Raw genomic sequence first — 20,880 nt, forward strand, 5'->3', positions numbered from 1 at the left:
TGACACTAGAGCTAGGAAACCCTGTGCAGACTGTTTCTTCATTGTTGTAAATATGTTGTTTATGCTAATATTATAATATATATCTGGTATATTGTATGATGTTCCAAAAAAATAAACAGGTGTCATAACACATTGTGTTCTCATTTTTTGTGCGACTTGTAAAGAGGTAAATGTAATGGTTGGATTGTTTATGCTGTGAGTATAAGGAAAAGGCCTGTCTGTGGGCAGTTCTGGCAGACACAAGTAGTTTGACCTGCAACGGGACGGCCGGGTGGAGCAGCATCTGCTGATTTTAGGTGTAGTAAGTGAAGCAGCAGGCTTGTGTCACAGGCTTGGGGGGAGGGTCTGAAGGAAGCGAGTCGGACTTTGTGGGTGATTTTCGAAATTTCCTTTAAGTTTGATTTAAAAGTTTTTTTCTAAATAAGAACATTCTATATTTCCTCAGGGACATTGCAAAGAGACAGACAAATTGAATTATGGTGTTGTATGTTTCAGATTGATTTTATTTTATTTTTCAGTATTAATAACACCATCATTTGGATTTTCCATGAATAAAAAAACTAATGTTAAATTTATATATCTGCCTTTTGTCATTTATCTTTCCGTTCCTACAACAATAAACAGAGAAAATGAGAATTTTTCAGGCATATTTACAAATGGTGATTAATCGTAATTAATCCACAGCTAGCCTGTGATTAATCTGATTAAAAATTGTAATCGCTTGAAGTGACCTGGAAGTTTTTGATCGGCAGCCATGGTAAGAGCTGCTTAGTAAAGGAGCTTCAATGCTTCCTTTCCTATCTCCTTTAGCACAGGGTACACTGGACCTTCCTATGCCAAAGGAAAGGAGATATAGACGCCCCACAATGACGTGATGCGCCATTCACAAACTATTCAATTTGAAAAAGAAGTAGAAGAGTATGAATATGACCCAGAAGATACGCAAGTCATCAGGTAAGTTACCGTTGCATGTGAATAATATACATTTGATGTCACACAGTGGTTAAACACACTAAACATGCTGATGTAGCCACTGCGTTTTTTGGATCCATCTTCCAAAATTTGTAGTTTCACCACGGGAGACGCACGTCAATAACATCTGTCGTCGCACGATGACGTAGTATTGAAAGTGGAGTCAGGTTGTCTGAGCAGCCCTGCCCAGTCCCGAGTGTGGACTCAGAATTCGACAAGCAGTAAAGCGAGCAGAAGACGGAGTCGCCTACGAGGCGTACTGGGCAGGGGACAAATAGCCTAATATACCGCTCTCAAACATTTCCCCTGCTGTTTATGAATCATTTGACCACAGCACTGGTTTAAGGTTCATGGCTGGTTTGTAGAGCCAAAAGGTCACGTTCAATCTAAAATGTCAGACTTCTGGTTGAGATTTGCATACGACTCCAGGAGACTTTTCTTTGTGTTTGGACATAAGTGTGCCTACCAAATGTGATTCATCTAAGTGAAGCTACGAATAGTGGCTTAATTTTCTAAGTGGTAGGGGTCCTATGGAGCCATTTCGTGACCCTCATGCACAAGACAACTTTTACACAAGTTACATCCCATTTCTGGCAAGTTTGCAAATTTTGGGGACCTTTTTTATTTATGGTTTGGCAGCGCTAAAAGAGGGCAATGCGCAAAGAGAATAATAATAATAAACTGAAGGAAAACAATAGGTCCCTCACCAGCCTCCAGCTAGTCGGTGCTCGGGCCCTAATAAATGAAGAAATTAAGGACAAAGAAAGGAAGAAATAATAATAAAAAAATAAAAATAATAAATAAAATATATAAACGTTCCGGAACCTGGTTTGCCTTAGCCCATCTGCAAATACTGAGGGCTGCCACTAGTCCGCTAAACAGCTCATTGGCTCCGCATAGGGGCAGCAACAACAGCATCCTCCATAGCTACCAGATGAATGCTCAAGGCTGTGGGTTTCTGGTTTTCAACTGCTTATGAACGTTGCCTGCGGCCGAAACTAAGGTCATCTTAGATGCTCAAAAGGCTATGAGTGCTCTATGAATCTGCTGGATCAAAATAAATAGTGTGGCATAATTGCTTGGGTTTTTCCTCTATCAATTTCAGCTATGCAACTTCATTTAAGTAAAGTTTAAGTGAAATTATCCCAATTCCATGTTATGGTAGCCTAATGGATTTGCTTCTAACATAGGCAGCTCGCACTTCCATGCGGTTTGCAGAGGTTCAGGAAGGTTGCCTAGCAGAGTAGTTAAAGGTCATAGCTGCTGCCCTCCCTGCCTCAGACTCTATTTTAACACGTGGATGGGGGAAGGTGTGATCTCCCTTTCTTAAATATTCCACCCATGCGCCAGGAAGGGCAGGGGGGTTTAGTGATAAGCTAATTAAGCGTCATAGCTTTGCTATCTTTGCCTCGTTTTCCATGAGCCTTCATGGAAGGATAGGGAGGTGTGCTCTCCCTATCCCAGGCTTCCCACGTGGACGTGGAAAGGCAGGTGTTGTTGTTTGGGGGGTTTCAATTGCTACCCTTGGATAGCAATAATCGGTAGCAATAGCTACCGATTATTGGAATTATATAATTTTGACTATAATGGTCCTGACTGAATTATTGTTTACACATTATGTAACCAAACCTGCTAAGTATGTTCTAGCAGAGGTCTATGCAAGTCATGTTTTTCAAGACTATTTTATCCTTTTTGGATAAGAGATACTGTTTTTTATCCACGAAAGCTATTATTGAATGTTTAATTTACTTGTTAATTTTTGTTATATTTTTTGTTGTGTTTATTACACTTTTTTAAATCTAAATGAGAATTTCTGTTTATTTGATCTCTTTGTGAAAGAAGAGAACTTTATTCAAATGAGAATTTATTTCATATTTGGAATGGCTGAAATGAAATACCAGATAACAAATCGCAAACCTCATAGTGTTTATTGAACTGAATCGTGACTGTATAGTCCCATCCCTACTAGCAGTATTTATAACTGCAAATTCATCACTTCACAAATGTCTTACCAACATTTATAACTGCATTATTACTAAATACAAACACACAGCCATGCTATTACCAAAAATATTTTTGTAAACAGGTTACAATAATGCAAGAAACCTTTCTCAGAACAGAATGCAGGTGTATTGTATTTATTTTCATTAATTTTGTATCAACCATTGAACAAAAGCCATTATTGTGGTTTATAAACTTGTTGGTCCCTTATCAGAAAGTGGCAAAAAGTAAGTAAAGGACATAAATGCTCCTCCCCCACACTGGTTCCTGCACTGAAAAAAAAAGCTAATCTCTAACCATTTCCATCCAACTCTCCACTTTCCCACATTCCACAGGTGGCACTGCTCTGTGTGTGTGTGTGTGTGTGTGTGTGTGTGAGTGTGTTTGTCTGTGTGTGTGTGTGTGTGTGTGTGTGTGAGAGAGAGAGAGAGAGAGAGAGAGAGAGAGCTGTGTACTATGACCTCTTAGAGCAGTTAGGTGACTTGTTGAGTCTTTAAGTCCCTCAGTATTTGGAGAAGTCAAGTTAAACCAACACAGATTGTTTCAGTTTTTTCTTCTTAAAAATCTAAATCAGATGAGTCTTAAAAAACAGAAAGCCAGTATGGAGCTGGTGAGGAACATCAGAAATCCTGATTTTCTGGATGTGGAAGGTGTCGGGTCAGTGGCTAGAGCCATCAATTCCCCTTCCGAGGAGAAGCAGGACTCCAGCTCGTTGAAACTGGACTCGGACGTGGCTGAGGAGTACACGCAGTTAAAGCCGTATGCCGGGATGCCGAAGGAGGTCTTGCTGTTATACTCCTCTCAGGCCCGGTACCGGATTCCCCGGGAGATCATGTTCTGGCTGACGGTGGCCTGCACCCTGGCGCTGGTGGCCCTCACCATCACAGTGATTGCCTTGTCGCCGCGGTGCCTTAGCTGGTGGCAGGTGTCCCCGGTTTACCAGATCTACCCCCGCTCCTTCAGAGACTCAGACGGTGATGGGGTCGGAGACATCAAAGGTAATAAATACCCTGCTGCATGTAATGGCAAAGAACACCGAGGAGGTTGAAAAGCTTTTTCATGAAATATCTTTTATCTACGTATTCTTAATTTCTTTGGTAAACACTATTGCCATTAGGGTACTTCATTATTTTTCACCACTGGCATATGTGTTAAAGGAGACATCTTTTTCAGTTTTTCCCTTTCTTCTAGTGTGTTTTAGGTTTTTATGACATGGTTTTTCACACTGTGGAAGATGGTATTTTAATTGAACATCTTAAATTCTACTTCTCCTTTAACACCAATGAGTTAAAAAAAAACCTCCACATATGCATTGCAGATATTAATAACTGATCAAATCTTCTGCAATTAAACAAATCAGACATTATTGTCATTTCCTCCCATCTTGGTCCACTTTCATCTAGGATTAGTTACTCCTGCTCAGTACTATCTTTGATATCCATCTCAAATTTGATAAACGTATCAATTCTGTTGTCCAATCGTGTTTTATTCAACTTAAAAAGATTTCAAAAATCTGATCATTTTTATGCTCCAAGAACCTAGAAACAGAAATTCATGCATTCAATTCATCGTTACAATACTGCAATCCAGATTCTTCCTGCCTCACCCAACAAAAAATCAATAAGTTCCAACTAATACAAAATGCCGCAGCCAGACCTGCTGACCCCCTATGAGTCTGTATATAACCTGAGATCATCTAATTTCTGGCCATTCCGGTCTAACCTTAAAACTAAAGGTGACCAGGCCTTTTCTGTTCAGGCCCCTCACTTATGGAATGACCTGCCAGAGGAGATCAGGGAAGCAAACACACTGTCTTTTTTCAAGTCACTATAAAAAATGCACTATTTTAGTCTTGCTTTTTATTGATTTAACTGATGTTTTATTTACTACTTTTGTTTAATCCACTGCTTGTTATTGATTTATTGATTTTACTGTTTGTTTGTTATCTTCTTTGCTTCTCTGAGTTTTATGTTAAGAGCTTTGTAATTTGTTGTGAAAAGCACTATATAAATTAAAGATTTTATTATTATTATTACTTTTTTGTAACAACATGTTGACTCTGATACTGAGTATTATGTTTTTTTCAACTATTTCTCTTAAGTTCTCATTAGGACTGTTTATTTCAGTATCTAATTTTCACTGTGGTGTCTGGTCTGGTAGGCATTCAGGAACAGTTGGATCACTTCGAGTACCTAAACATCAAGTCAGTTTGGATCAGTCCTTTCTACCGCTCTCCCATGAAAGACTTTGGATATGATGTGGAAGATTTCCTGGCCATTGACCCCCTCTTTGGAACTATGAAGGACTTTGAAGAGCTCCTGGCTGAAATGCACAACAAAGGTTTGGGTGTGGGTGGTGGTGTAGGTTAAAGGGATGATGGACCATTTTGCATCAGCTTTGCTTGATGGCGGACTGAAAGTCTTGCACTCTTGTGCTAATATTGATTTGCATTCACCAGGTTTGAAGCTGATTATGGATTTCATTCCCAATCACACCAGTGACCAACATCGCTGGTTTAACTTGAGCCGGATGAGAGACCCTCACTACGAGGATTACTACGTCTGGACCGACTGCAATGAGACGGGACCAAGACCTAACAATTGGGTTGGTATTTGCTCATGACCTCTTTTACTCCACTTGGTGTTTTAGTGTTTGGATACATTTTCACTGAACCTCTACTGGTGCATTGCATGGTGTAAGTTTAAATGGACTGTATTTATATAGCGCTTTTCTAGTCATATAGACCACTTTACAGGAAAGTCACATTCACCCATTCACACACATTCATACAGCGCTGCTATTTACCGCAGTTTTTTCTGCCACATTCATACACATTCATACACAGTTAGGGTTAAGTGTCTTGCCCAAGGACACTACAGCATGTGGACTGGGGTAAGCTGGGATTGGGTTGGTGGCCGAGCGACTCTACCTCCTGAGCCACAGCTGCCCCAGTGTTGCACCTGAATTCAAAAAGGCGTTCAAAGAGGAGTAGAAAAAGTTTTCGCTTCATAATACAATCTTCTAATGGCTAGTTTGACTACACTCAGGTGACTGTGTTTGGGAATTCGTCATGGACTTATGATGAAGTTAGAGGACAATGCTACCTGCACCAGTTTCTCAAGGAGCAACCAGACCTGAACCTCAGAAACCCACAAGTCCGCCAAGAGATGATTGTAAGATTACATGAGAACACACTGCACCTTCTTACATCACATCTTCACATAAATTACCTCTGCTATAAATTGCTGTTCCCATAACCCTTTCATCTGTCATCTGTGCATGTTAATACTTAACAGTCCTTTGTTGTAGCTGAATAAAAATGAGATTGAGATTACTGGAAATGACATACATTTTAAAACAATCAAATGTCACATTAGCATGAAAGAGTCTAGTCCACACTGAGTAGTACAGACACATTGTATTTTTTAATTACTTAATATTTATTATTATATTTCAGGATATTATTCATTTCTGGCTGGGGAAGGGAGTGGATGGGTTCCGGATGGATTCGGTGAAGTTCATCTTGGAGGCTGCCCACTTGAGGGATGAACCACAGGTGGACCCAAACAAATCACCAGTGAGTGTTGCCTCTTTAGTTGAGTTAAGCCACCATCCTTTGTCTCCAATGGGTACTGGTTGGGACAAGCAGCAGGTTTTGCCGACCCAGTTCTAGCAGCTCTTTATCCTCACATTGACCTGACATGAACAGTTGAAATGGATCGATCTCCATGGCAGAGCAGGTGTAACACTGATCCCAAACACATTTCACTTCTTGTAAGGCTGAGCTGCAGTTCCAATCAAAAAAAGGTTTCCTTTTTTGTAGGGTGCAAACTACACTAAAACATCACCTGACCGCTCCCTTTTCTCTAAGCTCAGGGGCTCAAGGTTCAGTTTAGTTAGCAATCTCTACAGTAACATTCAGTTGCATAATATTATTATAATTTTGCTTCATTGAATTATATAATGTGTGACATGTCAGAGTCCAGATTTTAACAATCGGAGGAATAAAAGCAGCATGACGAAATTAAATGCCAGCTCATCCAGTGCTCCTCTGGAGAAAATACTGTACTTGGATTTTAAAGAGTTCACGAACATTTCAGAGTTAAGATGACTTAGAACAGGTTTGTTCCATGGAGAATGAAGATGGAAGAGGAAAGATTGGTAGAAAGAGGCATATTTTGGTGAATCCGGAAATGACTGGGATTTACTTAACACTGTAGAATATACTATAATAATACTGAGACTGACTCGTCGGCTTACTGTTGACAATGGTACAATCACTGCTGAAGCACCTAAATTGACAACACCCTTTCCAAAGCAGAGATGTTTAATCAGTTACTATTTGACACAACTAAGAGATTTTCATTACGTTTACTCAACTATAGAACCACAACACTGCAATATATATTCACCAATCAGCCATAAAAGCCAAATATAGTGAAGGTCCCCCCTTTGCCAAGAAAACAGCTCTGACCAATCAGGGAATGGACATAGGTCCTTTGGGGATGCCCTGTGGTTGCCTGGTGGTCGTTACAGCAGCACAGTGGACAGAATAAAGCAGAAATTGCAGAATATAGATTTAAATTTAAAGAAATTTTTAAAAAGCAGTATGTATGTACAAAATATAACAAAAACATTTTGCACAGTGTTTTGGGACATTGGTAGCTGATCCTTTGGGTCCTGTGGGTTTTGTGGCTGGGGGACTCCATGGATCTGACTTTGTCTATTTTCATATGCAGTCTATGGTCTGCAACAATGTTTAGGTGGATGGTTTATATCAACGTTACACTCAGATGAATGCTAGGACCCAAGGTTCTTTTCCTGTAGAACATTGCATTACAACAAGACAATCAATGTTATCCATTTCACAACTGGGACACACTGGGTGTTCCCGGTCTGCAATGGTTAGTACCAACCAAAAATGTTAAAGGGGAAACTGGGGAACTGGCAACTCATTGATATGCGCGGGGAGTGAAGGATAGCCCGTGTAGTCTGATCCCACAGAAAAAAATCACATTAGCATGAAAGAGTCTAGTCCGCACTGAGTAGGTCCTGCCATTCATGTGGATGTTACTATGAGACGTACTACCAACCTAAACATTGTTGCAGACCAAGAACACCCCCTCATGGAAACAGGGAATAAGGAAATACCCCTTAATGGCAGTGGCCTCTTTAAGCAGGATAATTTGCCCTGCAACCTTGCAAAAATGGTTCAGGAGTGATTTCAGGAAAACAAGTTTGAGGCAGGGGCAAACTGCCCATTTGGACATTCTGGCGAAGTCCTGGCCTGGCTGGTTCACCAAACAAAGAGTGGCAGGGAGTGCTAATGCAATCATTTATTTGCCTATAATTAACTGAAACTAACAAAGAGTGCATAGTTCATGATAGCCGGTAAAATGTGTGGCTGGGCAAAGTCAAAAGAGACAAAAGCTAAGTGCCTAGAGACTGACACTTAAGATAAAAGAGCTTTTTGGTTGCAGTGCAACTGCCAGCAGCAGTAAAGACCTTGAGCCTGAACATTTTGATGAGGGCGAGACAGGAGCAGGAGTCGCTTCTGAGCAAATAGTACTAGTAAGTACCCTTGCAGGAACACATCAGGTTGCCTTTGCCCCCTTTCTTACTACAATTAGCAAATATTTGAAATGTAACATAGTTCTGTTGCTTCAGGTTTCTGGATAGAAGATGTCATGATTGCATTCTGCTCTTTTTATGATGATTTGAAATATTTTTAGTTCAAAGCTTACAATAATAAAACTATTCCAATCATCCTCATGAGTTTGTGATGTTACCTGGTGTGAATGTGATACATTGACTTGAATAGTATTGTGAGATAGTATCAGGACAAGCTAGTGGCTGTTTCTAGTGGTGGTGGGGCCTATTTGGGGGCAAAGTCCAGGGACACTTTTTTGTCCCACCCGTCCCTGGTTGAAGGTGTTGACTTGGCCTCAAGATTCTGCTGATCTCATTCCAATCGAACATCTGTGGGATGTGCTTGAAAAACAGATCCGATCCATGAAGGCCGAACACACCTTCAGAAGTATTGTGGAATCCGTGCCTCGCGGGGGGTCAGAACTGTTTTGGCGGCAGAGGGACTACCTACACAATATTAGGCAGCTGGTCATAATGTTATGGCTGATCGATTTATATAGTCAGAGGTATGTGACCAATCATCTGTGTTAACAATATTGCTTTAGTCGTTTACTGCCAATTGTAGCTATAAATTCATGCCATCTATGTACTTTACTGGCGGCTGGCTGAATGGTTTTGTTCAGATAGCAGTGTGTCACCTCAGCAGTTTGCACTGCTGCATCTGCAAATAGATCATGGCCTGGACTTCTCTAAATGGAATTTCTGTGTGGCTGTGTCTAAGTTCCCAACACACACACACACTCCATTTTCTAGGATGGAAGCATGTCTTGGGGTTGGCTCCCTAAGAGTTATTAAACTAGGGCCCACTAGGTCACATCTCCACATGGATATAATGTTTTAAGACATCCTTTGCCTGTCTCTTTTTTCTTTATCTGTCTTTTTTGATGGCATCTATTATTACAACCACAATTCATCAATAAAATTAGAACAAAACTTTTGAGTATTTCTTGCAAATATCAGTACTCCTTGATTACTGAACCTAAAAGTCAAGAACTTGGCCTCTACTCTCTCTGTATCTGGTTTCCATTTCACTTCACCCTGTGCTTGGGCCTGACAAAGAAATACATTTACACCCAGCCTTTCCTAACCCCCAGTGGGCAGAGGAAATTAAAGTTGGCTGTGATAATGCAGTTGCGTTGATAATCTCAGGGAGTATGTTCTTCTATACTATGAATGAACCACTAATCCCCTGCATTAACTGAAGGTAAAACCTGACTGGAAGAGTCCATTGAGCCAGAAATGCAATAATAGCCACATTACATCACTAGGAGTCAGTAACTTCAGAGTGGGACCTTCACCATGACTACACCACCAGTCAGCTGGGGCTGCATGACCTTCTGAGGGACTGGAGGGCAGAGATGGACATCTACAGCCGTGAGCCTGGCAAATACAGGTATGTGAACTATATCATACAGTAATTTTAGAGTAATATTTGAGAATGGCAATGTTCTTACCTACTTAATTAATTTCTACATGTGATGATGATGAAAAAGACATAAACCTCACACAACTCATTATTTAAAACATTTTCTTTTGCATGTCATGCTTTCTTATGTATTGATAATTTAACAGTTTACTTACAATTTGCATAGCCCTGTCGTGGTTTCTATTCTGCATCAGCATCCCAGATAATTACAGAGTAATTGTTTTTCTCGACTGTCTAGGATTACGTTGATAATAAAATTAACTCGACATAAGTACCAAGGTTGCACAAGATTCACAATTAATTAAAATGTATATCTTTAATATAAATATAAAGGCCAGATTATCAAAAAATATTACAAATTACTAACAGTACATACTTATTATAGTATATAATTAATAAATCTATTTGATAAAAGCCAAAGAGCTAAAATTAGTCTACCAAGATACAGATGAGTTGCCAAGCTTGGCTGGGGATAAGTTTGCATGTCATCATAAACAAAAAAGTTCTTGCTGCTTCCAGGTTCATGGTGACACAGTCATATGATTACCACGAGGTGGACAAGACCATGATGTACTATGGCACCTCACTGGTTAAAGAAAGTGACTTCCCCTTTAACTTTTACCTGATGGACCTGCCACAGAACACCAGCGGCTTGTGGGTTCAACATCTTGTCCACCTCTGGATGGCCAACATGCCTAAGGGACAATGGCCAAACTGGTTGGTGAGTCACCACAGTCCCATTTATGTATTTGTTGCTTGGCTTCTTGATTGCCATATGGGTAACAACCCCCCAACAATCGGTCAGATAATTACATTTTCAGCCAATTATGCTTGATCTGTTGTTAAAAAAAACCCAAGATCAGATAGAATAGAATAGAAAAAGTAAGAATATAACTTTATTGTCCACCAGAGTCGAACATTGTCTTTAAACAAGCAACAACGTGAAGACTAACAATCATAGGAACAAGGAACAATGACAGACACAATCATGAAAAAACATGCAACAACATAAAACTAACAAGCAGCTAGTAAAACAGGTACATATACAGGGCTGTATTGCACACAAAAACAGTTGTGATCATATCTGTGGATTGGATGTCACTTTGTGAAATTAAGAATACTTATGGCACTTAGAATGAAGGACTTTTAAAACTTCCAGAGCTCATAGGATCAAACTGACTGAGGAGAGGATTGGAGCTATCTGCCAGGATACTCCTTGCTTTCTTCTTTGTTCTCTCAGTAATGAGTTGGGTCAAGGGACTATTGCAGACTATTTTGCTTGCCATTGACACAACTCTGGAAAATTTGTTTTTGGATCTCCACCATACCAGGCAGGAAATTAATCTGTTTCCACAAGTTCCATTTCTTAAAAACTTGCTGTTTTTTCAGTAAAGCTCACCCGAGAAGCGAGGAGTGTACCAATAGCCTATATTTGTAAGTTTGCAGTTTCAACAAGTTGGCCATCGAGTGAAACTTTTAAATCTTGTTTAGTGCAGAAAATGAGCCCTACATTGTTGGTTGGTCTGACACCATGTTTCAAATGCCTTGGTGTTTGGCACAGGGCTGATAATTGAAAATTTCCATGAGATAGGCACTGCATGTTTCCTGATGTGACTGAAACAGCCTTGTAAAAACTCCTTTAGGTTGAGGAGCGCATTCTTTCAGAAAGCAGGCTTTGAAGCCGTCTGGGCCAGGTTAGAAACAACAATCTCTGTAATAACAGTGTCTCTACAAGGAAGTTTTCACTCTTCTCATCATTTTCTGTCATTAGCAATGTCAAATCTACAGTAGTAGTGGTTCAGGTTATCAACAAAGGTTTGACTGTCTTGTACTGAACCATGCATACTGAACCCACGCCTGTCTTATATTGCAAAAAAAATGTACCGTCTATTTTGGCCTGATGTGTTTTTTATCCCTAAATGTTCTCCTTTTCACACAATAACTTGATATTACCAGAGCAGAAAGCAACCATCCTTTCATTAAAATAGGTTTTCAGTTTTTTTTGACACCCAGGATTTTTATTTGGTAATATTTTCAGTTCTTCTTTCAGACACAGTGTTTTAACAAAATGTTATGTGTCAGCGAGCAAGTCCCTGAGCTGTGGATTGTGCTTTGGCCAGGAGGTTGATCACAGGTGCAGCCCAAAAATTTTAATATCGTGGAAGTGTTTCTGTTTTTCATAGTATAATTCAAAAAGTGAAATTTTTATATGGACATTTTTTTTAAATAAATAAGTAAATTAATAAAATTGCAGAAATAATTAATGAAAAATAGTTTGCAATGAAAAAGGCGACTTCTGTATTTATAAATTCATGTATTGCTTTTTAAGGTGAGAACGTAACAGAAACACTAATTTGTCTTTAACTGGTATCAGTTGGGTGCATGGAATAACATGTAGTGTGCATCACATAACAGAAACTGAGAAAACTACGATGTGTGTTTAAGTTCTCCTCTGAGATCAGCTACCAATGGATTATTTCCTTTGATATTCACCTCTCCATTATTAGGTTGGGAACCATGACAAGCCTCGAATTGCCTCTATTGCTGGTCAGAACTATATTCGTGTCATCAACATGCTGCTGCTGACCCTTCCAGGCACACCCACCACCTACTACGGCGAGGAGATCGGCATGGAGAACATTAATGTCACAGACAGTCAGATACAGGACCCTGCTGGAAAATTCAATGCCGTCAGTACTGTGCACACACTGAAAACCAACATTTAAAGACAATACAATGTACCATCTCTGCCCAAAAAAATACCAGGGTAATTGACATTACAAAGCAGGACAAAATGTGTGTAGACAAGTAATAGCGAAAAAACATTCATGATTTAAGATTTATTTACAGTTTGTTGTATTTTGACTGCACTGATGTACATACGTGTATTTATGCACATTTGTTGTCAGAAGAAGCTTAAGTGCCCAAACTATTCCTGTCTTTTCACGAAAGAGTGCCAGTCGGGACCCTCAGCGATCGCCGATGCAGTGGAGTGGTAACATGAATGGAGACTTCAACAACAAAACCAACGTCACCTGGATGCCTGTTCACCCTGACTACAAAAGTGTCAATGTGGAGGTAAAGATCCTTTATTCTGATCAACTTGGGTGTGTTTATCACAAGTAACCCCATGCCACCCTTTCTCTTCTAGGTCCAAAAGAAAGATGAAGGTTCTGTCCTGGCTCAGTACCGTTTTCTGAACACCCTGCGTCAGTCAGAGCTCCCCCTTCACCGCGGGTGGTTCTGCTATATCCATGCAGATGCCAATGTCTTCTCCTACCTTAGGGAGCTTGACGGACTGGACCAAGCTTTCCTCATGGTGCTTAATTTTGGCAAAGAATCTGCCATAACAGATCTCTCCTCTTTTCCTGAGCTACCAGACCAGTTGAAGGTGCTGATGAGCACAAACCATGTCAACAAGGGCAAGGTGTTGCAGAAGTCTCATATCCTGACAGAAGCAGGGGAGGGTTTGGTGATTCAGTACTCCACCCACACTCGGTTTAATCCCAACCACACCAAACAGTGCTATGTCTCTGAAAAGGCCTGCTATGTAGGGGCCATGGATATTCTTTATAAATGTTAATATGAATGTACAATGGTATTGTATTGTCTTACAGTTTCACATTAGCAGTCAAATCAAGATTGTACTTCGGTGCCACCTCAGTAATGGGTGTGTGTCGTTTTATTAAAAGGACCATTGCAGATACAGTCACTGTTGTTGTTTTCTCTTTCACTGGGATTGTTCGAGAATAATTTGACGTTGACGCCTGACTGCCTTTTGACAGCCTTACGATCTCTTCCTCTTGTATCGAGGAGGGTCTAGGCCAAGCTCTTTGTATAGAAATGCTAGGTTGAGGGCTTCCTATGTTGGGGAGAAAAGACAGAGGTCAAATATTACAATCTGTACCCATCAACTAATGTTTGTGTTGTCAATGGGAAAAAGCAAAGAGTTTGCCTAAATTTCAAATGCAAAGCTTAAAAACATGGTACCTGCAGGATATGCTTTGATAATTGGGGAGGCATGGATTTAGCATGGACATGTATTTTTCAGTGGATAAACGAGCATAATTATTGTCAACAAGCTAAATTATTTAAGTAAAAAAATTATCAAAAATAGCTAATTTGCCTTATTTGTACGTGTGCTTAGAAAGCACACATAAATATCTAGACTTTAAAGACAAACAATTCTAAAGTTACATATCTGCTTTAGAGGCGCTACGCGTTCTGTAAAAATCATCAAATAAACCACACAGCACTGTGTAGTTTGTAAACATCACTCCCAGACACCCTAAAAGATGTGCTAGTGAACATGCTACGAGTGCATTGGTCCCCCATACCCGTGGCTGCAGATTCACGGCCCGGTCAGTGCAACAAAGAGAGGGACAAGCTTTCTATAGAATCGCTTACTGCCCCTTTAAGAGTGTGTTACCTCCTCCAGCATCAGCTGAAAGTCCTCTGGACCCTGGTGATTCACTCCAGGTTGGATATTCAGAACTATGTTTGGTGCTGGTTTACATTCTGAAAGAAAAAGTGAGACAAGGAAGGTCAGAGAGCAAAAGTTGATATGGGGAGAGGAGATCTTGAATTCTTAAAACTTGCTCTGACATTTCTCTTCTTATGTATGTCAATTCTCTCTGTTCAGTTTCCCCGAATCTTATCTCTCTCTGATTTCTAACCTTCTTTACTCCCCTTTCATTCATTCTTTCTCCTATCTGATATTGCCCTCCCTCCTCTTTACTTCCTCCATATTACCCCTCCTCTGTGGTACTGGCTGTTTCACAAGTGTGGTCTTGACCTTGACAGCTCCCAGTCTGTGGTCTAATCTCTTGCTTTGATACACTATCTCTTTACCATGCTAATTGGCCTGCCCACCGGCCTTCATGTGTCTATGCCATCAGCACTTTATCAAAGACCCCGCATAACAGAGAGAGACAGATTAGGCGCGCACACACAAATGCACACACGCACACACTCTCTCTCTCAAGCTGCCTGGTGTATGTGTGCATGAACAACAGAAAAGTGAGCGATAATGTGCAGGGAGAGGGAGACGGGTGTAAAGAGGAGTACCACCAATGTGTTGAAGGCAGATTATGAGTGAGAGGGAGAAAGAACCTCTCTAAAGGGAAATGAGAGCAATTAGCTGACACACACATGCTACACTACAAGGTGACCTATGCTATACTTTGGTCATGAACTTAAAACTCTGATAATATTTTCCCCAGACAGACAGCTATACATCTGTTACTGCTGCCTCTCAAGACATGCACACTGACACTACTATTGGGAGATGACCCTGAACTTTTAAAACCCCCGATGATGCGGAACGTACACCTGAAAGAAAGTGGAACTAATGGAAATCAATGCTTGAATGCATGTATGAGTGGGTCTGCATGTACCTGACTTTGGATCCACAGTGAAATGTGTGTGAATGGCTTTCTTTAGCTGCTCAGCGTATTTGAGGACACCTGCCAAAGGAACCCTGGCATCACCGCTGTAGGCTGTCAGCAGCATCGATGGATAGCACTAGACACAAAACAATTATTTCTTTTTACAGTACTTTGCAAAAGTTATAAATCATTACTGGTCCTCAGTGTCCCCTAAAATAACATTTCTAAGGCTTAAGGTATATTTTCAGTAAAAAAAATAAGCCACTAAGACACAAACTATACAAACAGAGCTTCTGGTCATATGATACAGATTTTAGAGGTTTAGCAAATTTGGAATAAACTGTCTGTTATTTATTATTGTTTTACTGGTGTATATGATGCAGTTCTCTCAAGTAAATGCACAAAAAAACACAAAACCTTAAGCCCCATTTCTAACCTCTCAAACTTCCCCTCCATACCTGAGGAGAAATGTTGTGAAGGGGACAGTAGGAGGTGATGCTGAGTCTATGTTTTGGGTTCCCTAAAGGGTCCCCCCATTCTTCTCCATCTTCCAAAGTTAGAGGCAGGCTGGGATCCTCCATTGTTCCCAACACATCAAGGAAAGGAGCCTTTAAACAGAAAAAGCAATGGCTTGGGACGTGTGTCATATCATTTGGTGATGCACTATGGTATGATGAATGAGGACATTATGGTGGAAGTCACTGTCCCTAATATTCCTGTTATTTGGACATAAAAGTGATACACTACAAAAAAACATGCACACAAACAAAAAAACAGTGATTTAATATTTTACCTGCAGGGACACAGCCCGCATCATGTGTGGGTGTCTGTTGCACAGTGCTCCCACTGGCACAGCCCCAGCACTGCAGGCTGTAAGGGCAGTGAGAGAAGGAGAGGAGACACATAAGGAGAAGAGATGTTGGAGACAGGCCTGAAGGTCCTCCACTCCTTTCTGCTTCCCTTCCTTTTGAGCTTGTCTTTGCCAGGACAGACCCAACTCTCCTCCCCCTCTGAGAGGTGTTAAGATAAAATACAAAGTTCAAATTCCACACTTAATTAACCCTAAGATATCTCCTAACAAGTTACTGCGGCAACACCAACACACAGTCAAATTACTTGTATAAAGCATGTCTCTTATCAGTCAGTTGCGCAAGTTTGAGGCCACTGGAGAGGTGACAAGTTACCTGATGTGGCAGTAGGCCAGAGTCCAGCCCTGCTCCAGAAGCAGCCTCTTCCCTGGGCAGAACTCCATATGGAGATCTCTGCCATAAGCTCCATAGACATGGACCAGCAGTGGCATCTGTCTCAAACCTTCCACAGGTACTGCATGAAAGAGTGTCACTGGCACCAGGGTATGGTCCTACAGAGGAAAAACAGGAGACCATCTGCAGACTGTGATGGGTAGATGAAATTTATTTTGCAAATGTCATCAGTTTTTTTTAGGTGTATGTATAGGTGTAGGAGATTGTATATGACTGAGCATTTCTGTTTAGTTGCCAAGAGAGCTTTATCAATGGACAAGCAAATCTTGATACAAAATGCTTATACTGATAGCTGATACTGTGTCAGTGTGTGTGCATGTGTCTTATATGTCAAGTGCTCTTACTTGGCTGCAGGCCTCTAAGCGTCTGGTGGTATAATTGCCCCGGTTCACTGGGAAGGATCCATCTTCAGTGCCTGATAAAAGGAGCCCATCCTCGAGGTAGAGGCAGTAGGGCACTGGTGGGTGTACTGGAGATGATAGCAGGAATTCTAACACTTTGCTTTCATCTGCCAAGCCTGGTTTCTTGGTTTCAATGGCACAAGCCCAGGAAGGGAGCTTGGGAATGAGTGTAGAAATATAACAATTTGAGAGATGGATATAAAAGAGCAAAATCTAAGTAAGACAGAGTCATCAAAATGGAAAATATGAATCATACATAGCAAACAAGCAAGGAAGTCATCAAGAGATACAAATAAAGAGAGCGTTTTCAGACACACTTACCGGTACAGTGTATGCTTTCATGGGGTGGGTCAGCGGGACTACAGTCAGAACAAGTTCATTGGTCGGTGTTGTTCCAGCCAACACACAGTGGTCTCCAACCACTTCCATGTCTTTGACTGCACTGCCAGGGCCAGGGACAAACAATGAGACCCAGGAAGCCATGGATGGATCTGTGAGTGGGGCTTGCACCACCTAGTGAGCATACAGATGGATAACTCTCCTCACTTGTGAAAATTAAAAATATAATTTACTAAATTATCACAAAAACACACTTCCACTCAATACAATAAATAGGGCAAATTACTGAGCGTTCAAATACAGGAACATTTTAACCTGAGCATTTGAGAAGATTTCAAGGCAGAGAGGTATTAGCAACAGTTAACAACAGTAAACACATTTTTTTCTATACAATATAAGATTAGTTCAATTGTACCTCATATTCCTGTCCGGGCCCTGTATTAGCCAGTATGACCAGACACCTTCTCCAGTGCTCAACGTGGTACAGGAGGTCCAGCTGACGAGGCTGAACCAGTAGAGGCTCTAAATTAGCTGCTGTTGTGTCAATCAGCAGCACCTCTGAACTGGTCCTGTTGTTGCAGTTGATGCTCAGTATCTGTCGGTCTCTAGAAAGGGCAACCTCCACGAACACACTGGGGAGGTACAGTGTTTGAATTAGAGATGGTGTGGGAGCTGAGATGGCTCAGATGTCACAATACTATACTTGCACTTACTCAGGCCGCTCTTCCTCATACACAGAGGTTATCCTGCTTCCACTGGAGGTCAGGTCTAGACGAAACACCCTGCTGCAACGCAGACCCTCAAGAGTAGTGTAGAACAGGACCTCATCTGTGGCCCACTCTTTACCCATGCAGACATAGAAAATATCATTTTATTCAAGCCAGTGCACTATTAGCACCATTATAAACAGTGCAGCTGTTTAAAACACACCAAGGCTGAAGACTTTGTCCAGTGTGAGCATGATGTGTGATGGATCCAGAGAGGACATTTTTCTGTCAAGCTTCACAACCACACACCTGGATAATAACAATACAATCATCTATTTTCTATTCAGTTACTTGAACAGTTTAAAATTTGACAGGAAATGACAAAAAACCCCTTTTTTTTAACCTTAGCTCTTCTCTGTGGTTAGCTTTTAGCGTGGCAGCAAGATGCTTTTCCTGTGGGGACAAACGTATTCTCTGGATGGTCCACTGAAACGTCTGCATCCTCTCTCCATTCTTAGGTCCTTTCTTCTCCTCTCCCCCAGAGACTTGTCCTAGATTTAGCACGTGCTCCAGCTCTCCTACAAACAGGCAGAGGAAACAAATTCATTCACAAAAGTGGGAATGTTTCAGATGCATATTTCTGATTAAGGTTACATTAGAAATAGCTACAGAGTAGTTAACATTAGTTGTCATGCCACAATCATGATTTTTGCCTACTCTGCCTCTCGTCCATTCTGTAGATGCCATCACCCTCAATGAAATACACGTGATGATGGCCACAGACCTGTGACAAGATAAATCACAGTGAATTATAAGAAATACAATTAAATTCACAAATGCCTGACATTATATGATGCTGGGCTTGTTTACAAAGTACATAATTACAGCTCAAACCTAAAGCAGGCCTTACCACTGAGTAATCAGGTATGTTGGAGAACCTGTGGTGTGTTGCCCTCAGTCTCCTGTTGAAATATATCTGCAAGTCCTTGTACTTCTCAAGTCCAGAGCTGAGATGCTCAGCTGATGAGTTAGTGTCCTGAAATAAAACAGCTTTATTAGTTATGCCAAGACTATTTTGCCCTATTGTAAGGGCCATTGCTGTTCCAATCAGGATTCTTGTATCCTGTGGTAGATGATGGGGTAAGACGCTAAAACTATAAATAGAAAAACTGTTAAACTTATAAATCACTCAGTGTTCTTGTTTGTAGATGTTATTTCACTGTTATTTGATCAAGAACAGAACTGTAATGAGTGAAAAGGTATTTAATTTTGCAATAAAGTGACAGAGCTCTTTTCTCAAATTGCAGTGTATTGTAGTGTGATAATAAACCTTCTTCTCTTATACATGTTATAATTATATGAATGTATCACGTTCTAAATTCCTCACGATGGACCTACATGTGTCCTTGGTGACATTATGAGTCTTATGCAAAACTTTCTTTCGTTGTGAGGGTTGACAAGGAAATGACTTGGCAGAGAGGTGTCATGGCATTTGGAAAAGTTTGGATACTGCTTCCTTGACTGATTGATAAAGTTGATATAAGTAAAATCAAGTAAAAACAACCCCTGCAGCAAACACGTTGACATTATTTCCCCCCCCCCCCCCCCCCATGTTAATACACTGTTACTTTCTATTTCATGAGCTTAACAATGAAAAACTACTTAGTAATGACTTAGTCGGGTGTCCACATTTTTGCACATGCCAAATTGACTGTTTGTGGACCAAAGTTTGCATGCTAATCCAACTACTTTCAAATCGTTCTAAATATTAATTTAAAAGAGTTAATTTGTGTGTTAATAAATAATTACTGGAATCTTGCCAGGCTCATTTCTAGTGGAAAACCAATACCGCATGGGTGTTTGTGCCAATGCCACGTAGTTTATTGCTGATGTGGTGAGCCCCATCCAAAGGGACACTCTTTCAGCCCCATGCCCTTACCTGTGGCTCCTGACGACACCAGTTGTGTTAACCTGGTGAAATGACACCTTCTACTAAATGTCGAATGGCCTAACGTTATCGATCGGATAGTTTAACAGTCAGTCATGCAACACCAGTCCAAAGATGAGTAAAAGCAGCATCTTCGCCGTTTACTGAACACCCTTACCGACGTGTGACAATGTTGGAAGGACAGGGCGAGACATGCAATCCGTTTGCAATTTGCCAGCTTCAAAGCTCGCGGCCGAATCGCTGCAACGAGACGAGTCGGCGAACGGAGCAGAGCGGAAACGATGGCCATGTGTCTGTACGATCTTCAGGGACCGTCGCTACCAAACACTGTCGGTCGAATTCGCGGCAGTAATCGCGGCACACGTGACAAATGATCAATTGTACGTCAGCCTCTATAATATATATCATTTGGTCGTTTGAATCGATTCGTTTGTCCGCGTGTCGCCGACAGAGCGGAGAGTGGCTTGTACATGCACATGCACCACTTCCCAAAATAAAACCCGCCGCGGATGACGTAGCAAGCAGCCGCAGACTAAAGCAGTCGACTTCCGACGTGCACAGCCGCACTGGGAGCGTTGCCTCGGTAGATACCGGGTTCCAATGCGGGGAAGTGGGCAGACAAACGGTTTAGGGATCTGGTTAAGATGGAGGCGTTATTCAATATTGCCTTCGTGGTTTAAATGCACTCGGCACTAGCGCTCGGATTAATCTCCTGGCGGAACGGGAGCAATTATCACCCGGGGCCCTTCTCATCCCTGTAACACACTTTCTCAAACCAGTACTCGGGA

The 20,880-nt window shown here is 41.1% G+C and overlaps 2 protein-coding genes across 3 annotated transcripts; one reads left to right on the forward strand and one right to left on the reverse strand.

The window, feature by feature from the left end:
* The first annotated feature begins 3,407 nt into the window (after positions 1 to 3,407).
* On the forward strand, positions 3,408 to 13,756 carry slc3a1 (solute carrier family 3 member 1). Its single transcript, XM_035606881.2, has 10 exons — positions 3,408 to 3,971; positions 5,134 to 5,313; positions 5,432 to 5,577; positions 6,021 to 6,146; positions 6,431 to 6,550; positions 9,891 to 10,015; positions 10,568 to 10,769; positions 12,556 to 12,738; positions 13,001 to 13,126; positions 13,200 to 13,756. The coding sequence occupies exons 1-10, from the start codon at positions 3,548 to 3,550 to the stop codon at positions 13,629 to 13,631; spliced, it is 2,064 nt and encodes a 687-aa protein (XP_035462774.2). The 5' UTR covers positions 3,408 to 3,547; the 3' UTR covers positions 13,632 to 13,756.
* On the reverse strand, positions 12,874 to 20,736 carry prepl (prolyl endopeptidase like). 2 transcript variants are annotated; one of them, XM_035606878.2, is made up of 15 exons: positions 20,250 to 20,736; positions 19,055 to 19,180; positions 18,862 to 18,928; positions 18,548 to 18,722; positions 18,368 to 18,453; positions 18,151 to 18,277; positions 17,853 to 18,069; positions 17,420 to 17,611; positions 17,042 to 17,254; positions 16,620 to 16,795; positions 16,229 to 16,445; positions 15,894 to 16,043; positions 15,445 to 15,571; positions 14,478 to 14,566; positions 12,874 to 13,910 (listed from the first exon to the last, which is right to left on the reverse strand). In XM_035606878.2, exons 1-15 carry the CDS (start codon positions 20,379 to 20,381, stop codon positions 13,836 to 13,838), a joined length of 2,169 nt encoding a protein of 722 aa, XP_035462771.1. In that variant the 5' UTR covers positions 20,382 to 20,736; the 3' UTR covers positions 12,874 to 13,835. The 2 variants fall into 2 exon arrangements, with proteins under 2 accessions (XP_035462771.1, XP_035462772.2); XM_035606879.2 differs by lacking the exons at positions 12,874 to 13,910; positions 14,478 to 14,566; positions 15,445 to 15,571 and having other exon boundaries at positions 15,900 to 16,043; positions 16,620 to 16,820.
* Between the last annotated feature and the right edge of the window lie 144 nt (positions 20,737 to 20,880).

The sequence above is a fragment of the Scophthalmus maximus genome, chromosome 10, assembly GCF_022379125.1.
Source record: "Scophthalmus maximus strain ysfricsl-2021 chromosome 10, ASM2237912v1, whole genome shotgun sequence".
NCBI lineage: Eukaryota > Metazoa > Chordata > Actinopteri > Pleuronectiformes > Scophthalmidae > Scophthalmus > Scophthalmus maximus.